The following is a 25,489-nucleotide window of genomic DNA, read 5'->3' on the forward strand; positions in this document are numbered from 1 at the left end:
CTCCTGGCCCAACCAGGTCTCCGTAATACCTGCCAGGTCCGCACCCCCCTCCAAAATAAGATCACAAATGAGGGGGGCTTTATTAACCACCGACCTGGCAGTACACAACATCAGCCGCGGACCCTGGGCCTGAGACTCTACACAACCCAGGACACGAGTCACGCATTGGGGGCCGGAGTGCGCAATCACTCGTAAACAGCGTATGCACACCCCCGACACTTGATATGACCCCCTGCGTCCGTCATACCTGCCCCTCCCACTCATTATTTCAATTTCGCAGCCCTTCCTGTCATCCCCCTGCTCCCCGGTTAAATTTCCTTTTGCGACCCTCCTGCTGCAACTAATCGACCCATCATCCCGCTCAGTCGCTATCTGGACCCCTTTTGACATTTAAAATTAAAGATAACATGGCATATATCCAATTTCTCACCACATATTAAGCATACTGGTAAACCAGTCTTATCAGCAGTGAAAGCAAATGAATTTGCCCATGTACATTAAACATTCTGCTTTCTGAAACTTTTCTTTTCTTGGATTTCTCCAAGGGGTCGAAAAGCTCAATAAATCACGTGCCAGTAGTTGTGACACATATTTTGAGTGACAGGGAGCCACAGCAGGGGGGTGAAAGAGCCACAAACGGCTCCAGAGCCACGATTGCTGACCCCTGGTTAGGGTTAGGAGGAAAAATGTCCATCATTCAGACTTATCATTAGTATTGCACAATGAATATTTCTATGATGAAATTCTTTGCCTGGGAATAAAAGTGATCATTTCTAAATGTGGAACTAGAACACATGAATATTTCATCCTATCAAATAAACAATCTCCCCATTAAAGATTTCCTAATAGATCAAAGATCAAAGCAATAGTAAGGCCACATCTGAATATATTTACTGAGAAATCAGTGCCGAAATACACATATTCCTTTTCCAACATTATGTAACCTATGCTGGTATAGGCTTTCATATTCAGCATCTGTTGGGCAATGTTGGGGAACAAACCACAGGCAACTGAGCAGGGACTGAATTAGATGACAGAACAGACCAACTTGGCTCTGAAGATGCCAGTCACAGTTACCAGAATATAGGTAGTCCTCCACTTACAATAGTTAAGTGACCGTTCAAAGTTACAACGGCACTGAAAAAAGTGACTTATGACCATTTTTCACACTTATGACCGTTGCATCATCATCCCGTGGGTGGTTATGGGATCAAAATTCAATTGACTCATCAAAATGGCAATTGAATCATATTTATGATGGTTGGAATGTCCCAGAGTCACTTGATCACCTTTTGAGAACTTCTGACAAGCAAAGTCAATGGGGAAGCCAGATGCATTTAACAACAGTGTTATAACTTAATCACTGCAGTGATTCACTTAACAACTGTGGCAAGAAATGTCATAAAATGGGGCAAAACTCAGTTTAAAAATGTGAGTTTTTACTCACTTAGCAACATAAATTTGGGGCTCAATTGTGATCGTAAGTTGAGGGCTACCTGTAATGTCAGAAAATTTGTGGTTCAGGCCACAATCACGGAAGCCCAACGCTGCCTTACGTTCTGTAACCTCATTCCTAACCCATTGCCATAAGGCTGTGAACTCTGAATTGGTGAATATATTACCATATTCTATGTGCTTCATTAGTAGTCTCCTTTTCATCTTTTTTTCCTTTCTGACCAAGAAGGGAACAAAGACAAATGGCACTGGATATGCATGGGAAATGAAAGGAATCTTTATCTGAGCTCTTTAAAATGAAGATGGAAAGGTTTCAAACTAGTAATGCCTTGAAACTTTTATCATAATTCAGATTTTGATATTGCTTTTTCAATCACTTATGTCAGGAGGTTATTGGTATCACCAAGGTGTACATCCCAGATAAGGAAATTTAGACTTTTCTGTGAAATGTTTTTTTGCCATTAGCTGAAGAGTTTTGTTTGCTTCTGTTATTTAATTCTCTTTAGAAAGCTCACTCTAGTAGTGATAAACACATACTGGACTCCAATATGCAAAATAACTGCATCTGCTGAAACACACTTTTTCTCTATAAAATGTTTAGTGATCTACCATATCCTTCAAAAGGAAAATGAGTTTTGTATCAATAATTTTATGTAGGATAGGAAAAAGAAGTGGCAGGTGGATTTCAAGAATCTGCTGCTATGTGATTTTGTATATTTTGTATTGAATTTATTACATAATTCTAATAAAACTGGAATCTTAGACAATATTATGGGTACTAAATCTAGTAGAATCATTTCTAAGTACGCCTGCGGAGATAAGGTTATGAAATTGATTTTGTTGTTTCATTTTGAAAACGCATTTAGGAAAAAGGTTCCTAGATGATCAGGTTCAATGGAATAGAAAGTATGATTTGCAACCCACGTAGTGGATTTGGAAATTGTATCCTTGCTTCTGGTCTTAGTAAGACTACAGGAGTCGTGATAGCTGCAATTGCACTTATGAGAACTATGTATTCACCAGCAATCAAGCTGAGCTAAATGGCTGACAGCCAACCTTAGGAGGGAAGGAAGCAAACCAACATGCCTAGCAAGAAAAACTGGTTGCAACTGTAGAAGATCATTTGCCCTGAATTCTCTGAAGTTCTTCTTAGGCTAATGGATTTTTGCTATGAGCATAAGAGTTCCTGTCCTAGTCTCAAAGTTAACATATTCTTGTTCATAGGATTGAGGGCATTTTCTCTATCCATGTGGAAAGATAGAGTTGTACAATATTTGAAATGTTAGAAAGTAGAATGTAATAGACTTTGTAAGAGATTGGACTTTTAAGCTGGATTCCTTTTCTTTCCAGAAATTTTCTCTTAAACCCTTGTACTAACATATGTACTTTATGAGCCCTGAGTTTATTCTTGTAAGCAAGTGTGATTTAGATAGGGTAAGTATGAGGGTCCTTGATGCTCTCTGAGCTTGATTGATTTCTTGCGGATGTTTCATGCCCAACTAAGTAATTTCATCAGTGCTAAATGGTAGTGGTGTTTGCTCTCATTTTATGCCCTGTCAGCACTGACGACAGATATAACACATGGATACGCTTTACAATAGTTTCAACTGTGAGCATCCTAGACCAAGACATGTCCAGAAATGCAACAGAATGCCTAGAACCGTGATGGCAAATCTATGGCACACGTGCCACAGGTGGCAAACGAACCATATCAGTGGGCACGACAGCTCAGCTCAGCTCTGGCACACATGCACATGACAGCCACCTGATTTTTGGGCCTTCTGGGCCCACCAGGAGTAGGGAAACAGGCTGTTTCCTGCCTCCGAAGGGCCTAGGGGAGGGGAGGGAAGGCCCACTTTTCTTTCTCACCTGGCTCCAGATCCTGGGAGAAGGAGAAGGAGGAGGAGGAGGAGGAGGAGGAGGAGGAGGAGGAGGAGGAGGAGGAGGAGGAGGAGGCCTGGATTAGGATTCTAATTTCAGGACTTAAAATCATGACTGATTTTACAGGCCTGATGCCTCTGCTATTGCTGTAGAATTACCAATTTCATTGGAACTGCTGTTTCTGCAGCTAACTTTGCAGTCTTGGCCTATTTCATGAATATTTAGGCCAATTGACCGTGGACAAGGCCAAATCAATAGTAAAAGAGAGAATCAGAAACATCATCATCAAAATGAAATCCGCAGTGCCCCTGAACACTATCACCAAATCAGGGGTGGGTTCTAAAAATTTTTACTACCGGTTCTGTGGGCGTGGTTTATTTTGTGGGTGTGACTTGGTGATGGGGTAATGTGACTGGGTGGACATGGTCAACTTTTTTTTTTTTTACTTTTAAAAGCATTTTTTCTACAACCTTAAGAAGTTGCATAAAAAAATTCTTTTAGAAGCCTCTGACGATTCCAGCTGAGTCGCATGATCATCAGAGGCTTTTTTATTTTACTTTTAAAAGCATTTTATGGCAGAAGAGGTTGTAGAAAAAATGCTTTTAAAAGTAAAAAAAAAGCCTCTGATGAGGTGGGCGGGGTAAGCGGACCAGTTCGGGGGCGTGGCCAACCAATGTTATTACCGGTTCTTCGAACTACTAACATTTTTTACTACCGGTTCTTGTGAACCAGTGTGAACCGGGAGCAACCCACCACTGTCTGCCACCCTGCCTGATTTGTAATTCCAATTTGCAATAAAAATTGAGAAATTTCTTGACGGTTAGAACAATTAATCAGTGGAACAATTTGCCTGCAGAAGTTGTAAATGCTCCAACATGGGAAGTTTTTAAGAAGATGTTGGATAATCATTTGTCTGAAGTGGTGTAGGGTTTCCTGCCTAAGCAGGGGGTTGGACTAGAAGGTCTCCAAGGTCCCTTCCAACTCTGGTATTCTATTCTATCCAACCATTCTTGAATGACAGACACTGCATATGTTTTCTCATGTGCAGTGCTGGAGAAGCCTGCTCCAGCCTTCAGGGAGAATGAAATTCCAAAGGATAGATGTCACAACAGAAAATAATCACCCCATCCATTGTGGAATATCGAAAACTGATATTCCCAGAAAATGCCTTTCTGCATTAGATTAGATTACATCAGGGTCAGCAACCTGCAGCTCTGGAGCCACATATGGCTCTTTCATCCCTCTGCTGCGGCTCCCTGTCACTCAAAATATGTGTCACAACCGCCAATGTGTGACACCTTCCAGCATGCAATTTATTGAGGTTGTCAACCCCCAGTAAGCCAACCATGGATAAATCCAAGAAAAGAAAAGTTTCATAAGGAAACAGAATGTTTAATTCAACTACATATGCTAGTTTTGTGGCCTCTCAAGAAATAGTCAGGCACAGGAAGGGTTTTGTGGCTCCCGGGGTTTTCTTTTCTGTGGGAAACAGGTCCAAATGGCTCTTTGAGTGTTTAAGGTTGCAGACGCCTGGATTAGATCATAGGGCCCAAATGGTATCATGGCCCAGGACTCAGACTCAGGTGAATCTGTTCATGCTGATCCAAGTAGAATGTCAGCCTCAGCAGAATAACAAATCAGGAGTCATCTGAGGTTGATTAAACACAGGCACCATAAGAACACAGGCAGACTTAGTTCTCATTTCTTAAGCTGCTTGTTCTTTACTTAAAGATGAATGTTAGTTGCCATTGGCTAAAAGAATAGTTAATTCTAGGTATTTGAATTCAGTTTGTTCTAACTCCACCCTCTGAGGGAGGAGAGTGTAACATTTGTTCATTTAAAACCATATCTCATCAGAGTAAAATTGATCTTCCAAGCAAGCTGTTTGAAAGAGGTAATGACTGTGTATGCAGGTGAAATTCATTGCCTTTTTTTCAATACTGGGAGGGCTGTGTGAATCCCTTCTATTTTTAATCAATAATGTTCGGATTGTTTATAAATGTACAACTTTTCTTTTAATGTTTTGATACTGACCTCAGTGTAATATTTTCATTGCAGAAAAGTTGGGGTTGTTAATGTATAAACTACTGTTTCATTCTGAAGGAAATTCAGCTGAATCGCCTATTCTCATCACCTCTTCTAAGTGACTAAATGGCGTGTTAGAATCGTTTTGCAGAAAGCTGAATATTATTCCAAAACTTTGGGGTCATTCTGAGGTTGCTTCTCAAATATCAGTAGAATCTGAAATATTGCTGCTATATCGTTCCATCTATGAACAAAGCCAAGAAGAGAGGCTAATAGTGATACCAGCTATCAGAGTGCGCATGGAACAGTGTTATGCTATTGTTTCTATCTCTCTTGTTCTGCTAGAAGTTCTTTGAGCAGGTTAGGTTACAGAAAACAAAGACAGGAAATATTTATTTATTATTATTATTATTTGGAAAATTTATATTTATTATTCTGAATAATGAATTTATTATTCATTCTGTCAGTAAATCAGAGTTTCCTTATTAATAGATTGCGAAAGAGTGATAGATTGCGAGACAATATATTTCTTTATCTTGTTCTGCATTACTGTATAGTGGTATAAGGAAATCCTTAAGTGAAGCATGCGTGAAGCATTTCTTGCTGAACAGTTAAGGGAGTAATGCCTTTTTCCACACTTATACAGCTGCTTTAGCATCTGTCCTGGTTGATTCCAGACACATTACTTTTTTCCCTCGAACTCCAATACTCAGAAGCTATAGAACGTTTAGATGTATAACCAGTTTCTTTTTTAAAAAGCTGTATTAAGTGGGAGTGAAACACTTGTTAAGTTAGAGTAGCACCAGTAGTGGGATTCTGCCGATTCTAGGGGGTTCGGCCGAACCCTTTATTAAATTGCTGGCTCACCCCGCCCCTTGCCCCGCCCCTCCGCACCACTATTTATTGCCAATAAATAGTGGTGGGCGAGGGGCGGGCGAACCAGCAATTTAACAAACGGTTCGGTGTTTTTTTGTAACGCAGAAGGTGTTAAAATAAAAAATTGTGAAAACTATTTGGAATGCTCAGTATGTAAATCTACAAAACTAAAAACTAGCCCCAGGCCAAGAAAATCTACTAGATCAACTAACAAAATTTTTGATTTAGTACACATGGACTTAGTTGGTCCATTAACTCCATCAATCACTTATAGAAAACGTTACTTCCTGACAATAGTGGACGATTATAGCCGCTATGGGTTTGTTTATACATTAAAACACAAAGATGAAACATTTCAAAAATTTAAAGAATTTTACAAACGCATAGAAACACAACATAACATCAAAATAAAACAAATTATGACAGATAGGGGATGCGAATTCATGTCTAAAGAATTCTCCCAATGGTTAAAAGACAAAGGAATGTTACATTACACATCTAGTCCATTTTCTGCGTTCCAGAACGGGATTGCAGAGAGGAAAAATTCCACATTACAAACCATGATTAGATGCACATTGGAAGATGCTGGCTTAAGCAAACAATTCTGGTCAGAAGCCTTACATTATTCAAATTACACACAAAATAGAACATGGTCCAGCATTGTAAATAAGACACCATATGAAGTGATGTATAATAGAAAATCAAAATTAGCACACATGCATATATTTGGAGTCACTGCAGACGTACACATACCTAAACAATTAAGAAGAAAGGGAGAAAACGTATCCAGAAGACTCAGATTTATGGGATATGAAACCGGTACTAAAGGGTACAGATTCATTGATAACAATAACAAATTTATAGTCTCCAGAACAGCTGTGTTCCATGAACAGGCTAACTGGTCTAAATTACATCTTAATGAAATATTTCCAAATAAATATAAAGGTACAAAATCTCATGAAGAAGGGATCATAGAAAAGCAAAATATCAACAAAAATAAGAACAAAACCAAAATTTGGACAAATAGCCAACACAAAATTAAGACAGACACGTTAACAAAAAAGGAAGCAAGATATTTGCATGATAACGATAGTAAACCTGAAAAAACCATTAGAAACACCAGAAATCAAATGCCAAATAAATACAAGGATTACATAATGCATATGGATGGTGAGCCAATAACACCCAATACATATGAGGAAGTGTTAAAACTCCCTCGTGAAGAAAAGGAAAAATGGGAATTAGCGATGAAAAAAGAGATGGAAAGTTTACAAGGATTAAATGTATTTACACCTGCAATTGCACCTAAGGATAAAACAATTATTGGTACCAGGTGGATATATAAAATTAAAAACTTAGAGGGAGGCAATACTCTATACAAAGCTAGACTAGTTGCACAAGGTTATGCACAGAAATATCCGGAGGACTATACTGACACGTATTCCCCCACAGTAAGAACAGAGAGTGTCAAAACAGCTCTAGTGGTAGCATCAGCACTCAACCTTGATGTATTTCAATACGACATACAGACTGCGTATCTACACGCTAAACTAGATAAGGAAATATACGTAAGAGCACCTCACAGTCAATACACAAACAAAAATGAAATTTGGTTGTTAAACAAGAGTTTATACGGGTTAAAACAATCTGGTAAACGATGGTATGATTGTTTAGTGAAAGTACTTAAAACCATGGAATTCAACGCTACTACTGCTGATAACTGCTTTTTTGTCAAAAAGGATGATGATTACATTGAATTTGTACTGATTTATGTGGATGACATTTTATACATAGGAAAACATAAAGAGAGAAGAGAAACTTTTGTAACTAAACTAAATGAACATTTCTCGTTAAAATCTCTAGGTAAAGTAAACAAATATCTTGGTGTCCAAATTAATAAGACTAGAAGGGGATTCAAACTTACTCAGAGAGATAAGATTGTAGAACTTTTAAATAAATGCAATTTAAACAATGCCAAACCTTGTGATACTCCTATGCAAACTGATTTTCTAAGAAATACTGATGAATCTTCCCCCGAATTCAAGGATAACACATTTTATAGATCAATCATAGGTTCACTTCTTTATATATCTAATTGGACTAGACCAGATATCGCCTTACCACTCAATTTATTATCCAGACATGTCAGCAAACCAACAATGTATCACTGGGAAGCTGTTAAAAGAATTTTAAGATATCTGAAAAGTACACTAGACTTTTGCCTAATATTAGAACCTAAAGACAATAAAGAACCAAAGCTTACATGTTACGCAGATGCGGACTGGGCTGGAGACACCTCATGTAGAAAAAGTACATCTGGTTATATATTTCTCTTAAATGACTGTCCAGTTTACTGGTACACTGGTAAACAAGAACTAGTGGCCACTTCAACGACAGAAGCGGAATATGTTTGTTTATCCAAAGCTGCAAATAACCTTGTATGGTTTAATGATTTAATTTCAGATGTTTGGAAAAAACCTGCTTTGCCTTTTGTTATGCATGAAGACAATAAAGCAGCCATTGAAATATCTAGATCTGATGCCATTGGACAAAGGTCCAGACATATAGATATAAAATTTAAACATGTGAGACAATTATCTCAGGATGGATTTATTAAAGCAGTGCATTGTGATACTTCAGAACAATTAGCAGACATATTGACAAAGCCTTTACCTTCTAAGCAACACAAATATTTAACTTCTAAGTTGTATGTATTGTATTGTCCTGAATCTGAGTGTAATTGGTGTTGTATAACGAATCGGCATTTAGAGGGGGATTTGTCAGATGTAAATGCCTTATTCTCTAATGTGTAAATAATATATGAACGGGGTATCAGGGGTTAACTTATTCTTCACTTCTTAATGTATTCATAATTCACCACTCCTACTTATAGCTCCACCCATTGTATATATAAGGAGCCACCTACACCCTTTTCCTTGCTTCTATCTGTGAATATTCAGTGAATATAGAATGCCTATTGTAAATAAAAGGAAATATATTTAAACCTTTAACTCTTACTAATATTATTGAGTCTGATCCTGAAAATATTGCAACACCACACTTATACAGCTGCTTTAGCATCTGTGCTGGCTGATTCCAGACACATTACTTTTTTCCCTCGAACTCCAATACTCAGAAGCTATAGAACGTTTAGATGTATAACCAGTTTCTTTTTCAAACAGCTGTATTAAGTGGGAGTGAAACACTTGTTAAGTTAGAGTAGCACCAGTAGTGGGATTCTGCCGATTCTAGGGGGTTCGGCCGAACCCTTTATTAAATTGCTGGCTCACCCCGCCCCTTTCCCCGCCCCTCCGCACCACTATTTATTGCCAATAAATAGTGGTGGGTGAGGGGCGGGCGAACCAGCAATTTAACAAACGGTTCGGTGTTTTTTTGTAATTTTATTGGCCCGCGGAGCTTCAGCATAGGCTAATTAGCCCCTTGATTCTATCAGCCTCCCGACTCTCAGCTGATTTGCTCTCAGCTGTTTTGCTCAGGGCTCTGCTGCTTGCTTGCAAAGAGTGCAGATTTTTTTTTCCCTATCTATGCTGAAAAATGAAACTGAAAGTAAAAGCCTGCTTTACTGTTGCTGCAACGTTGGAAAATTAGGCAGGCGGATTTCTTTTCTTTTTCCTCACCAAAAAAGGTAGGTGCAAACTACCTTTAGTGGAAAGGTAGTTTTCCCTAAAGAGGTAGTTCCTCTTTAGGGAAAAAGAGGAGAGTTCAAGATTTTAAAACACAAAAGAAAAAAAGCTCTATTTAAATAGGGAATTGTAATAATTGAGATACTATTAATTGTATATTGTGTTGAAAGCAGAAATGGTTAAGTTGTGGTTTGGAGGAATATACAGGGGAAATTATTTGGTTTATTATTATTGGTAAATATAATTAATTGATTTGTAAGAAATTGGATTGCATAGAAATAATTGGAATATTCATGTTCATATTGATTAATATACAAAAAAGATAGTTATATAACTAATTGATTTATATTAAAATGTTGAATTTATATTAAACAACTATAATATTACATAATTAACCAATGTGAGGATGGATATAAAAATAGATGACAATGAGAAGGGGTATAATATAGAATAGAAGGGAAAATTGAATTTGATTAAGATTAGAGATGAGGATGAAGGGTAATATTGTTTTCTTTAAAAAAAAAAGATAAGGAATAAATATGGCAAAAAGGAAATATAGAAATTGTAAATTTAATTGAAATGACTAAACACTGTTTAAATTTGTGAACTGGCCAAATACTCTGTTCAAAGAAAATACATTGTATGTTTGTATGTGTGTTTCTAATTACTGCTATTTATTTATTTATTTATTTATTTATTTATTTATTTATTTATTTATTTTTATTTATTTATTTATTTACTTCAAATTTATATACCGCCCTTCTCCCTAGGGACTCAGGGCGGTGTACAGCCAAGTAAAAACACATAAATACATATTCATATTTATTCTCTTTTATTCTTTAAAGTTTAACAATTCATTCTTTATCTTAATATATTTATATTTGTTTGGGGTTGCCTTTCTTCCATTTCATCCTTTTTACTGTACAGCAATCTTTCTCCTCAAACCTACCACCTCTCTCTTTTCTTTCCTTCTTATTTTGTCTTCCCCCCCCCTCTTCTTCTCCTCCTCTCTTCCTCCCACTCTTACCCTCACTCTTACTCTAATTTCCCTTCCCTTCCTCCCTTCTCTTCCTTCCCTGTCTCTCCTTCTTTCTTCCATCTCTCTTCTCCTTCCTTCATCCCTCTCTATTGCTGTATCCTTTTGTGCATATGGATTACTCAGAGGGCTGAAAAAGTTATTTTTGACCGGTCCTCGCACTTTTGACCAGTCCTCGCACTTACGACTGTACTCACATTTTATGTTTTGCACCCTATCTTGTCACTGTGGTGAAGACAAGTAGTGGTGAAATGACTGACACAGTTGTTAAGAATGCCGCAACGGGCATAAATGTGAGGAAGGTCATAAGTGCGAGGACCGGTAAAAAATGTGAGGACCAGTCAGAAATGACTTTTTTCAGCCCTCTGAATAGTCCCTATGTGCATATGGACTAGTCAGAAGACTGAAAAAGTTATTTTTGACTGGCCCTCGCACTTTTGACCAGTCCTTGAACTTACGACTGTCCTCACATTTTACGTTTTACACCCTATCTTGTCACCATGTTGAAGAGAAGTAGTGGTGAAATGACTGACACGGTTGTTAAGAATGCCGCAATGGGCATAAATGTGAGGATGGTCATAAGTGCGAGGACCAGTCAGAAATGACTTTTTTCAGCCCTCTGAGTAATCCCTATGCACATAGCCACACCCACACGGTCACATGACCAGCTAGCCACACCCACACGGTCACATGACCACCAAGCCACACCCCCAACTAAGCCACGCCCACAGAACCAGTTGTTAAAAATATTGAATGCCACCACTGAGTAGCACAATGTTTTTATACGCTCTGGGAGACTGGTTTGCTGTGCAACATCCCTGATATTTTAGCTGCAGAAGAACTACAAGAAGAGTATTTTGGAATTTATGGTGATGAAAGTCTTGAAGCTCACTTGCCAACTGAAGATTAATGTCCTCAGATACAAACCTGTTTTACTATTTGTTTTCTATTAATTGAAGCTAACTTGCCAAATGAAAATTAGTGTTCTCAAACAAAACTACCATCCCAGCTCTCATCCCATTCTGCCTTGGAGATGCCTATCATAATGAAACAAGTTCTAGCAGAAGGGAACAGAAGGAGGGTTTCTTGCAAGCAGTCTAGTATTGATCCCTTTCTAATAAAAATAAAGGAGGGGGGTGCACCTTTGGCTGGCCATTCAAACCTTTTCTTTCTTGGTTGGTTAAAAAAAAAAAAAAACAAGTTTAGCCTGAGCCTCTAACTATACCAGTAATATTTCATTAAATGTATCAATAGTTTGATTGATTGTACGAAGATTTGATTTGTTTTACCATCTCACAGCCCAGGAAGGCCTTCTCCATAAGGCTATTTGAAAGTATCATTACAAGGTATTCAGTGCCATTCTGATATTCTGCTGTCGAAAGCTCAATATTGCAAATAGTAATTATATTAAAGCTTGTTTGTACTTTTTCTTTCCAGGAAGAAAGCACTTTTGGACTTTTATTCATGTAGTCTGAGTTTAAACATGATTGCAGAAAATATATTCTATATCCCTGGAAAAGAATATTCCATATGGTCAACTTACATTTTGGAAGAATGTGCAGGCTTTATGGTATATCCCATAACAGTGTTAGCGATACTGATACTATTATACTATCCACTTATTTTTGCATTTTCCTGGTTTTATGCCTATGGTCTAGTACTTCATGTGTGGAAAAAAATTGGTAATTTGCCAGAAGATACCAGTAGCAAACAATGGGATATGCCAAGGAAAATATACGCACTGGTGACAGATTTGTTTGGAAAGATACTGCACAGTAAGTAGGACGTTTTTCATTAATTCTTTAAGGCAGAGATAAGGAATATATTTTCCCTCATAGACATCATTCCTGGGGCCAATCCTTATCTGCAGTCATTTGTATCTTGGAACCTCATCAGAATGTAGTAGAAAATAAAGGGAAAACAGGCGGCATACTGCCAATTTATATAGAATTCGCTTTTTAAAAAATGCTTCTGCAATTAGTCAAGAAACTCCCTTAATCTCTGAGGTTGCAGAACTGAATGAAGGAGCTGCCTTAACCTCAATTTAAGAGAATAATTGCAGTACTCCACACAATATCAAGTTTGCTTATGGTCACTCACACACACACACTCACAGCCCAGGTCAATAGCCAAGCTCAAATCATTTTTAACTGAACACTGAGTTATAACTGGTTCTTCGGAATTTGCAGAGACCTGAAGAATTTAAAGTAAGACAAAAACTTTATTGGTTTTGCAATGTAGATTTTCATTTTCTCACATGCACGCAGACATTTGCCACATCCTTCTCAGCTAGCCTGCCAGGTATTAATCAGAGGGATGGAAGCTACCAATTATAGATAGAAAGTTAACTCAAAGAGTGCACAGGCCTTACTTATGACCCCTTTTATCCCCCAAAGTGTTCGGTTTGTTGCTTCTCAGGACTGGCAGCTATTCTTGCCATGTTCATTTTCAAGTCTAATAGCTGTTGGGTGTAATGTATATAGTTTTGGCGGGAAGTTTAAAAGAACAATAGTACGTTGGTGATTGGCTAACTCCCTGGCTGGAGTAGTATATAAAGGGAGCTGTTTTACTGTATGCTTTGCTGGATTCACACTGTGAATTAAAGAGCTGTTGTTACTGAAGACCTTGCTTCTGCCTCCTCATTTGCCCAACTTAATATTGGCGACGAGGATGGGATTGAGGTGAACAAGAAGCAAGCTGAAGAGCTGACAACGACGAATCCAGCCAGGCGGACAAGCTCAGTGCCAAGTGAAATGATCAGGATGTCTGCCTTTGCACCGCCATAGAGAAATGGGGGTCGTACATGGCTTGGTTCAAGTGTTTTCTGGAGGCCAGCGACCTACAAAGGACACTTGGCAAGGGGCTGCTGAGCAAGTCTATCATCTAGCCACAAGCTGAAGAGGAGACCAAGCCAACCGAGCCAGCGAAGCATAAACGGGCCAACAAGGGTTTTCCATGTGCTCAGACCCAACTTCTTTTGTCTGGTTCTGGTGACATTTTTGCATTTGTTTCCTTAAAGACTTATTAACATTTGGAGAACATTTGGAAGAGAGAATAGGCCCTGATCTCCCTTGTGTATGGGAAGGCATGTGCCTCTCATCATCGGCGTAGCAACCCCAAAAATCCCTGGCCTTCTCTCCAGTGCTCTGTTTAATGACTGCAACTTGGAAAACAGTCATTGAGTGAAGCAGTCATATGGCTTCTCCTATTATAGTCAAAAGAAGACGAATACTGTAATATCGTTTGTTCTAAGGTTTCAGTTACTTAGAAGCACATCAGCTTTTCATTTTATGCTAAGACATAATTTGTCCTGGTTTTGGCCTGGCACAAAATAGACATCCAACCTAGCAATCTGTAGTTCTAGCCTTTTTGACCATTAAAATAATTTGAATTTTATTTCATATGCAAAGCCCAATAACTAGAAGTCTGGCAGTAAACAAATTAAGATCAGCAATATTTCTGCTAATCCTTACCTCTACCATGTGCATACCTTGCCTTTTCCTGTGCCTTAATATTAAACTCCAAATGTGCTGCTTTAATTTAAACTTATTATTTTGAGAATCAATGTGATAGTTCCAAAAAGCACATTTGATTTAAAATGTTTAGCTTGATAAGAAAAATATGCCATTTTTCTATGTGATCTTCTATAGGAAACTCTTCTGGAAAAAAACTGAAGCCATTTCATTGTTTTCCCATTAACAGGTTATGAGATTTCTGGACTAGAAAATTTACCCGAAGGACCAGCGATTCTTGTATTTTATCATGGAGCCTTTCCAATTGACTATCACTCTTTTGTAATTAGGTTGTATAGACTCACTGGGAGAATCTCCTATTCTGTGGTAGACCATGTTCTCTCGCTTTTACCAGGTAAAAAATTACTATGTTTAGGGTTTTTTTAGGGGGAAGGTTAATAAAATTGATTCACTAACCTGTGAAGTCCAATTTTTCTTCTTCAAAGTCTTGTTTTGAGTTTTTTATTTTTTATTTATTTATTTGTCAAGGATGTATAAGGTAACAGATATAAGTATAAACATGATTATGAATACGGGAAATGGATACAAATAAATGGGGACATTAGGACAGGTACGGTAATCATGTTGGTGCACTTATGCACGCCCTTTACAGACCTCTTAGGAATGGGTCAAGGTCAACAGTAGACAGTCTAAGGTTAAAGTTATGGGGGTTTGGGGATGTAACAATAGAGTCAGGTAGTGCATTCCAGGCATTGATCACTCTGTTGCTGAAGTTGTATTTTCTGCAATTGAGTTTGGAGTGCTTTACCTTAAGTTTGTATCTATTGTGTGCTTGTGTATCACTGTGGTTGAAGCTGAAGTAGTCATTGACAAGTAGGACATTGCAGCAGATAATTTTGTGTACTACACTTAGGTCAGACTGAAGGCGACGTAGTTCTAAGTTGTCTAAGCCTGGTGGCATAAGTATTCTGTTGTGAGGAGTGGAAGACTCTTCTCATGAAATATCTCTGGACTCGCTCAATTGTATTAATGTCTGATATGCAGTGCAGGTTCCAGACAGATGATGTTATGTCATGATGGAAATATATGTATTCTGTTTTATTTTACAAGCAAGAACAGAATGATTTCTTAGGTCTGCTTTTGCAGGATTAAAACTATTCATTTCCATTTATCGCTGTGATTGTTCTACAAGAGAAAGGTGTATAAACGTTCTGAAACAAGGGCACTTAGTTGGAGTTGCACCAGGAGGCAAACGAGAGCAAAACTATGGAAATCACCAGTGTAAACTAATATGGAGAAAACGTAAAGGATTTGCTCACATAGCTATAGATGCCAAAGTGGTAAGCCATTTGTCTTCATATCTTTTTCCTAGTGGTCTTTTAAAGTGGAATATGCATTTATAAATATCATCTATTTATTTTTAAGCTATTTGCTAATGCACAGGAGGATGCATACAACTACAAATCAGATTGGCCAGGCCAGGAAAAGGAAAATCTTGTTTTTTTCAGTTCATATAATTCAAATCACTTTTTTATTTTCATCATTTTATTATGCTAAACTATTTAAGACATTGAAAGTATAAATGCATACATTATACATTATGTAGTCATGCATACAAATAGCATAGCTACAAAAGAAGTGAAAATTAAAATTAACATTAAAATAGGAAGGAAGAGTTTTCTTTCCTTTTGTTCTAGTAAAAATTAGCTAAATTAATTGATACACTGATTGTGAATTGTTGATTAATTGATATATTGATTGTCTAGTATTGAATTGTCTAACTTATAACTGCTAAGCCAACTTAATACATATTAACGATATATTGAATATAAGGTATTGTTGGGAAGAGATTTAGACCCCTTTATAGATATAGATAGTGATTGTCCACTGGAAAATTAGCTTTATTCATCCAAAGATTTACAAGAAATAATTATATAAATAATTATATTTATATATATATAAAGAAAGATAACAGAGGCGCTAACTGGCGAATGAGAATTTGGAGTAATATTGATAGGATAATTAGAGAACAAAAAAAAATCCTGAAAGAAATGACAAGCATGTCATCAACAGTGGGGAAAACAGGAAAAAAGACTCCCTCTAATCCCACCATCGCTACAACCTCTCCGGCAACACAGAAATCAACAGAAGGCCTGGCAATGCAAACTCTGCAAGCGTCGTTCACCTTGATTCAAGAAACAATGATGGCAATGCAGGAAAAACTGTTAAATAACCATGTCGAATTAAAATCAGATATACATGCATTGGACCAGAAAATGAATGAAATCCAAACATCAATATTCAATAATGAGCAACGAATTCAAAAAGCCGAAACAAGAATTGACCAAACCGAAAAGAAATTGGATATCATGGACCAAACATTAACAAGTCAAAATAAAGAGTTAGAAGATTCAATAACCCAATTAGAGATGGACCAGGCTTCCTTCTACTTGCGATTTCAGAATGTTGTTGAGGACAAAGAGGAAGATCTAGGCGAGAAGATGGCGGAGCTGATAGCTGATGCACTTCAACAAGATAAACAGGTGATAATTAGAGAGTTGGACGATGTATACAGGGTCCAGACAAATTATGCAAGAAGGAATAAGCTTCCTAGGGAAGTACATATCCGCTTTGCAAGGAAAAAAGTTAAAGATATTCTATACAACTTGGCAAGAGACGAACAGATAACATATCGAGGAAAAGAAATAATAATTCTAAAACAGATACCAAGAAGAGTTCGGGAGATGAGAAAGGAATACAGATTTTTGGCCATACAGTTGAACAAAAGAAAGATACTATTCAGGTGGCTCCTCCCAGAAGGGATGCTAATAACCTGGCAAGGAAGAAAAATTAAAATAGAAAGTTTGAGTACAGCACAAGATTTCCTTGAGCAGCTGAGAGGCGTGGAAGAAGAGCAGGGTAGCAAAGAAGAACTAGAGACAGTAGCAGTGGAGGAGGAAGCCCTACACCAACAGAACACAAACGAAGCAACTGTAGAGGAGAAAACAGAAGAAGAAGCCAAAGGGAAGAAAGCAAACCAATAAGAGCCGTAAGAAAACCAAGAACCAGTAACCAGACAGGGGTATAGAGATGAATGACTTGAAATTAATATCTATAAATGTCAATGGTCTAAACGACCACAAAAAGAGGAAAAGAATATTAACAAAACTAGGTAAACAAAATGTTGATATAATGTGTCTACAAGAGGTACACATAATAAAAGAAGAGGGTAAATGTCTAGAATATAAAAAATTTGGTCAAACATTTGTCTCGCTGGCAGAGAAAAAAAAGGGGGGGTGGTAAAAAAAGGAATTGAAGCAGAGCAAAAGTTTAAAGATGCAAAGGGTAGAATCCTCATGATTGAAATTAAGAGAGGGAATTCCAAGGTATTATTAGTGGGCATTTATGCCCCAAATAAAAAACAGGGAGAATTTTTCAAGAAACTTCATGAACAACTAGTAAAAATGGCATATAATGAAATCTGTATGATAGGGGATTTTAATGGCATCGTGGACTCGGAGAAGGACCACAAGAGCAATAAAGTAAAAAAAAATAAAAGGACAAACTTACCAAGAGCTTTTTTCGATTTAGTTGATGAATTAGACCTAATTGATATTTGGCGTATCCTGCACCCAAATGATAGGCAATATACCTTCTTTTCAAATGCACAAAAGTCGTGGTCTAGAATTGACATGGCATGGGTTAGCAGGAATTTAGGGTTAGAAATTGGAACGGCTGTAATCAACCCGAACGATTGGGCAGACCATAACCCAATAGAAATTAGATGGAAGTCTGTACAGAGAAAGTACCAACGGCGGTGGAGGTTTAATGCTAAACTACTGGGCGATAGAGACTGTATACAAAAACTCAAAGAAGAAATAAATTTCTTTTTCAAGGAAAATGAAAATAAGGGCACATCCCACGCAATAGTATGGGATACTATGAAGGCTTACCTGAGAGGAGTCGTGATTTCATATACCGTACATAAAAACAAAGAAGAAAGGAAGATCCTGGAAGATTATTTAAATCACATAGGAGAATCAGAAAGAAAACTTCAAGGTAACCCAGAAGATGAATTAGCCAAAGAAAATTGGATGATGTGGAAGCACAAAGTAAATATTATGGAGCAAGAAGAACTGGCACAAAGAATGAAAAGAACGAAACAACATCTTTTTGAGAATACTAACAAATCGGGCAGGTGGCTGGCCTATAAATTAAAAAAGGAAAATGAAAAGAGTATAATTCATATCTTAGAAGACTCTAAGGGCAAGCTATTGACTAAAGAGGAAGAAAAATTGGGTAGAGCGAGAGAATATTATGAATCCCTATACAAAGAAGAGGAGGTACCGGATGATAAAATTGAACAATATTTGACAAATGCAGTGCTCCCACAAATAACAGATGAAGAGAAAGATATGCTTAATAGAAAGATCACAATTGAAGAACTAAAAATGGCCCTTTCCAAATTGAAAAATAACAAAGCGCCAGGACCCAATGGATTCCCAGGGGAAATATACAAAAAATTAGAAGAAATACTCCAACCGAAATTGGTAGAAATCTTTAATGATGCACTGACAGAATATAAAATCCCAGAGTCATGGAAGGAAGCACATGTCACACTTGTGCTGAAAGAAGGTGCCGACCCAAAACAAATTCAAAATTACAGACCAATTTCGCTCCTAAATACTGACTATAAATTATTCATGGGCATAATGGCAGAAAGAATGAAAAAGATACTAAATAATTGGATACACAAAGATCAGAACGGATTCCTTCCGGGGAGGCAAATTAAAGACAATTTGAGAATTGTGCTAGACACCCTAGAGTACTACGAAGAACACCCCGGAAAACAGATGGCCTAATCTTCGTCGATGCCCAAAAGGCATTTGACAATCTAAATTGGAAATTTATGACTAAACAAATTGAGATTATGAAATTCGGAACAAATTTTGAAATGATGATTAAATCTATCTATAATAACCAAAAGGCGAGCATTCTGGTGAATGGGGACAGGACCAAAACATTCCAAATTAGTAAGGGAGTAAGGCAAGGTTGTCCCCTATCCCCATTATTGTTCATTTTGGCCTTAGAAGTTCTTTTGCGGAAAATTAGATCTAATGAGGAAATAAAAGGATTGAAGATCAGGAAGGAGATTTACAAGACGCAAGCGTTTGCAGACGACGTAGCTCTAATTCTCGAAGACCCCATAGAATCGGGACCAAAAGTGCTAGAGGAATTAAGTAAATATGGAGAGGTGGCAGGCTTCATATTGAACAAAACTAAAACCAAAGTATTGATTAAGAATACAACTGAGAATCAGAAAAATGAGATAGAAGAAGTATTAGGACTACAGGTTGCCAAAAAAATTAAATACCTAGGAATTTGGATTACATCAAGATGTTCGACCCTGAAAGACGACAACTACACTCCCCTAATTAGAAAGATGAAACAAGACCTTGACAGATGGAAGAAAATAAGATTATCACTTTGGGGCAAGATAGCCACAATTAAGATGAACATTCTCCCCAGAATATTATTCTTATTCCAAAACATACCGATAAATTTAGATAAAAAGTTTTTTCTAGAACTAGACAAAATCATCAGAGAATTCATATGGGAGGGGAAAAAACCGAGGTTTTCTATCAAAATTTTAAGGGGCAGAAGAGATATAGGTGGATTTGGTCTCCCTGATTGGGAAATATATTACGGGGCAGCTAAATTAGTCTGGATAAGAGATTGGATTACCCTGGAAAATAAGAGGATTCTTACCCTAGAAGGCCACGATTTGCAAAAAGGGTGGCATGCCCATATTTGGGATGCAAAGAAGAAAAGGAAGACATATTTCCATAGACATAAAATTAGAGACTCATTGATACAAACATGGACCCAGATTAGGCAAAGATATTACAAAAAAATCCCAAATTGGCTCTCAACGATGGAGGCCCTGATCCACCCCAATAGATGGGGGATGGAGAAAATGGGCAGATATAAAGATATCTTAGACGAAGGAGGGAAGCTTAAACCAAATGATACTTTACGAGAGCAAGGAATAATCTTAGATTGGTGGACCTATTCGCAAATAAAATCTAGATATCAGAAAGACAAAGAACAATACGGTTTAGAACTTGGATCAAATGGATTGGATAAAGTCCTGATGGGAACAAATAAAAAGATTCTGGCCAAACTATACAATTATTTATTAGGTGATGAGAAGTCCGAAGATATCACAAAGAATCAAATAAATGCATGGGAGAAAAATATAGGGCGTGATATAAACTTTGGGGAATGGGAGGAGGCATGGAACAGGAATCTTAAACTGACTAGAGCGGTGGCCTACAAGGAAAACCATTACAAAATGCTCCATAGATGGTATTTAGTCCCGGCCAGATTAGCAAAGATATATCCTAATATACATCCCAATTGTTGGAAATGTGGCCACGGTCAAGGCACCTTCTTTCACATGTGGTGGACATGCCCGGAAGCGAAAGGATATTGGAATAAGATCAGGAAGTGGTTATATGAAATAATTGACGGAGATATTGAACTAACACCAGAGATATTTCTCCTGGGAATGGTAAAGAAGCCATATGGAAAGGAAAAGATACATTTAATAATTCACATGATTACAGCTGCCAGATTGGCATATGCACAGTACTGGAAAGAGAAAACTCAACTACCAGAAGAGTTCACAATTAGGAAAACACTGGAGTGCGCAGAGATGACTAAGTTAACCCATGAATTAAATGATGACGAGAAGTCAGTTTACTATATTGTGTGGGAAAGGTGGTACAAGTGGATACATGATAAAATGAAAGAAAGACTTAAAGGTGTGTTAAATAATGGTTAAAAGTGATTTGAAATATCACCAAGTATTATTTATGTAAATAATTAAAACACTGCACATCCGATATCAACTGAAAATGATATTACATTTATGTTTTTTACGTTTTTGTTTGTATGTTTTTCTTTTTCTCTGTTTGTAAAAAATCTTAATAAAGTTTCTACAAAAAAAAACAAAAAACAAATAGCATAGCTACAAAAGTAGTGAAAATAAAAGTAAAAATTAAAATAGGAAGGAAGAGTTTTCTTTCCTTTTGTTCTAGTAAAAATTTGTCTATCCAACCCTTAGCAATCCGTACAATGGCATCAACTATTAGATATGAAAGGCAGTGCATAGGAAAACAAAGCGTATGACTTACCCATCCGTGCCAAATTTGATTGTAATAAAAAGTATGCTGCTCTCCTGAAAAACAAGTGAAGAAAACAAAATGATAAATAATACAAGTGTCATAAAATTAGAAATAAAATCATTGCCCTATAAAAGTTAAAAATGATGCTGTTCTCCTCCACTCCCCAGAAAAAAAAAGAAAAAAGAAAATCATTGGTATATAAAATTTGGTACAATGGAATCAGGCAATTAACTTTTGTTTTCTATGTTAATTCCTTCGACCAGGCGATTTTGTGTGGGGGGTGGCATATCCATATCTGCCTGGTTCACATTCAAAAAAGTTCCATCATTACCTTCCCTTACAAAAGTGACATTGGTGGCAGCTATTGAGAAAATGGCTAGGAGAGTAAATATGAAAACTGTGGAACCTAGCTTTTCAATTGATTGAAAATAAACCCATTCAGCAAATCTTAAACTTGAGATAACAGAGGTTTTTCAATCCACAGATCATACATCTCATTTAAAGTACACATCTGTGCTCCACTTCCAGCGGTGACGTCAGCATGTTAGGGATGAAAGGAACGGTCTCCGTTCTCCAAGTCCCTAATATCTTCGATTTAGGAGCCAATTTAGGCACTATTGACCTCGGAGAGGTCAATAGAAAAAAGGGGAAACTCTGAGGACCTCGGGGAGGACAGCAATCCCCCCGAAGTTTCAGGAAATCCCTCTTAATCCTGATTGGGGAAGAACCAGCCACCCTGGCTGGCCAGAAACGTTGACAGCTGACTAAGAGGGAAGCGAAAATCAAATAAAGAAGACTTCGGTGGAAGGATTGGGAAGAAAAAGAGCTCAAAAGGTACCTCCATTGTAGATACAATCCATAACGTGAGGATCGAAGGCAGGAGAAGATAAAACTCCAACTAAGAAGCGAACTATAGCTAAACAAGCAGCGACTGAGAAATAAGCGGAGACGGATTCCATCTTGATAGTGACAGCGCACAAATTAACAACCGGCGAAATCAGAGGAAATCCAGAGGAAACTCAGTAGGAGAAAGTGATCCCAGAGAAACTTGGACTTTGGATAGTTTGCTACAGAGGAGAGACGGAATTTAAGGAGAGAAAGGGATAAATTTGACAATCTTTGCCCTTTGTGGAAGTGACAACAAGGCAATCAACAAGCAGCCGACACCGGAAGACGGGGGGGGGGGTTGGCAGAAAAACTCTGTTTAAAGTGGAAGCTAGGGGCTTTTGGAGCTAAATCAAACTAACCTAAGTGGAATATTTTCCTTTGGACTTTTGGATATTTGGAGATTTGGACGAAATTTGGAAGCATTTAGACATTTGGACTTGGACTTTTTTTTTTGAAAGGTGGACGCTTTGGGGTTTTGGTGGACACTGGACACTCAATTTAAAAGTATTGGGACTTGGATTTTTTTTTTTGAAAGGTGGACGCTTTGGAGTTTTGGTGGACACTGGACACTCAACTTAAAAGTATTGGGACTTGGATTTTTTTTTTTGAAAGGTGGATGCTTTGGAGTTTTGGTGGACACTGGACACTCAACTTAAAAGTATTGGGACATTAGACCCTGGAAGTAAATAGGCAATAAATAAGAAGGATACAAATTTGAAAAAAAAAGAAGAGAGTGATCTAGAAGAAGAAGAATCAATTGTAAAGTATAATTAATTGTATTAAAAGCTGATAACAAATTAGTGATTAATAAGCATAAAAAGTATTAATATTAAATGTACTGTATTGAAATCTCATATATAACCTTATATACCACATATATAACTGTTAACTTAGTTTTATATTTACTTTAAATATATATATATACTTTAAATATATATTTATACTTATCTTTGTTCTATATTTTATCTTGGTAGTTAAATATCATATTGTTTTGTATGTTTAATTTTGAAAAATTATATTAGACAGACTAAGTGAATTTAGGATTGTAATTAAGGGTAATTGATATCGATAAATAGTAATTAATAATAAATTTAAATAAGATAGTAATTAATTAATTATAAGGACAGTTAACTGATGAATTGCTGAAGTATTAGACTTTTCCCTCCCTCCCTCCCTCTATATTTCACCCCCATGTTTAGAGAGTAATATAGGCTAAATAGCCATCAAGAATTGAAGAACTCTGGACTTCCGGTTTGCCTCTTGCCACCACCAGACGATCCCTTCGGATCGCCGCCCCATTGCCTGTAAAGAGCCGCCTTTACAACTGAAAGGCGGCTCGAAAAAACTCCATTTCCATGTGGAAATGGAGATAGAGCCGGCGGGGGCAGGTAGAGCTCTCTGCATAGCCCCAAAAGTTTTTTTTTACTTTTGGGGACGAAGCAGATGAAGCTCCCTATTTCCCTCGCCGCCGCTCCGTGCTTTGGGAGACCTCTGCCCATGCAGAGCTAGGCGACAAGAACAAGCCTACAAAAATTAACAGAACAATTAAAAAGGAGATGAGTTGGACCTGTGACCCTGAATCGCAAGTATTTTATTCATTTTACAACAGTTATTGAAGAAGGAAAGGGAAAAGGAAAAAAAAGAATTTTTAAAAATGGCGACTGCCGAGGCTTGAGAAGGGGCTGAAAGGGAGAGTCCTTCCGTTTCCCATTAAGATACAAAGTAGCAGAATAAATACTTCTGGCTACACTTAAGATAAAGCTCTATTTTTGTGTTTTTCTCTTCCTGGAGATCTGATATTGATCTTGGTTGGAAAGAAGTCCTTTTTTTCTTCTTTGCCTCTCTTTTTTTTAAAAAAAAATAGTTTGTCTGTGTGGAAATATGGCATTAAAGCTTGCAAAGCCGGACAAACAAGCTGTGGGGGGGGGATTCCCCCATTAATAAATTACGTGAACAAGTTTTAAAGCTCCAGTCTCAGAAAACTGATTTTAATATAATTGAATTTTTTTTGGAGGAGATTGTAAGAAGGGATGAGATTGTGAATCAGAACTTTGAAAAATTTAAGCAGGAAATTAAAGAATTAGTGCAATTAAAGTTTGATACTCTGGACCGAAAGATTATAAAAATGGCTAATGGCTTTTCAGAATTTATGATCAAGTTGGATGCAAATACTAACTTATTAGAGTCTAAAGTGGAAGAAATTGAGGACAATTTGGATAATAGAATACAAAAAATTGAAAATGATTTGACAAACACTCAAGACAATAGCTCAGAAGAAAAACCTAAAATGGAGGCTGATCAAAAGACTTGTAATGCAGAAAACATGCAACAACGGATTGAAAGAGAAGTTTTAATGATGCAATATAATTTTACTGAATATGTGATTAGACTGAGAAGATTGCAGGAAAATAACAGAATTGATTTAAGGAAAATATCTTCTGAAATTCTGGCTGGGATCTTAAAGGTCCAATCTGAGGAAGTATTTTGTAGGATCGATAGAGTTTATAGAATAAACTCCTGGATTGCAAAGCAAAGGCAATTGCCTAGAGATGTGGTGATTTATTTTACAGATAAAGAAATTAGAAATAATATTCTGCAAAATTCCTTCAACTCTACTTTGCAATTGTTTGGAAGAAAGATTTGGATTTACAAAGAGCTCCCGCCCAAGATGTTATTGGAAAGGAAGAAATTTGGTTTTCTGGTGACTGAGTTAAAAAAAAGAAATATTCTATTCAGGTGGGATGCCCCAGTTGGTATAATATTGAGATATCAAGGAGAAAGATACCAACTAAATACTATTGAAAAAGCGGAAGAATTTTATCAAAAAACTTTGAAAATGAACTTAACATCTTTAGGCACAATACAGGATAAGCAGAAGGAGTTGGAAATAAAGGGAGAACATCAAATTACAGAGGCTGTGGTGGACAAATTGCCTTTGGATTCTTTAGACACCTCAGCTGGATTATCTACAAATATGAGAGAAGTGGCATCGGACTCTAACGTGATGATTCAACAAGTCAC

At 37.2% G+C, this 25,489-nt stretch overlaps 1 protein-coding gene across 1 annotated transcript in view; it reads left to right on the top strand.

Moving 5' to 3' along the window:
- Positions 1–5,172: 5,172 nt before the first annotated feature.
- LOC117659836 (DGAT1/2-independent enzyme synthesizing storage lipids-like) overlaps positions 5,173–25,489 on the top strand; it is a 32,723-nt gene continuing 12,406 nt past the window's right edge. Inside the window, exons 1-4 of the mRNA XM_087890572.1 lie at positions 5,173–5,230; positions 12,355–12,692; positions 14,620–14,784; positions 15,537–15,730. Coding sequence (XP_087746698.1) covers positions 12,401–12,692; positions 14,620–14,784; positions 15,537–15,730 — 651 coding nt within the window. The 5' untranslated portion in view covers positions 5,173–5,230; positions 12,355–12,400. The remainder of the gene's footprint in view (positions 5,231–12,354; positions 12,693–14,619; positions 14,785–15,536; positions 15,731–25,489) is intronic.

Source organism: Pantherophis guttatus, chromosome 3, assembly GCF_059756535.1.
Source record: "Pantherophis guttatus breed Tessera chromosome 3, ASM5975653v1, whole genome shotgun sequence".
Taxonomy (NCBI): domain Eukaryota; kingdom Metazoa; phylum Chordata; class Lepidosauria; order Squamata; family Colubridae; genus Pantherophis; species Pantherophis guttatus.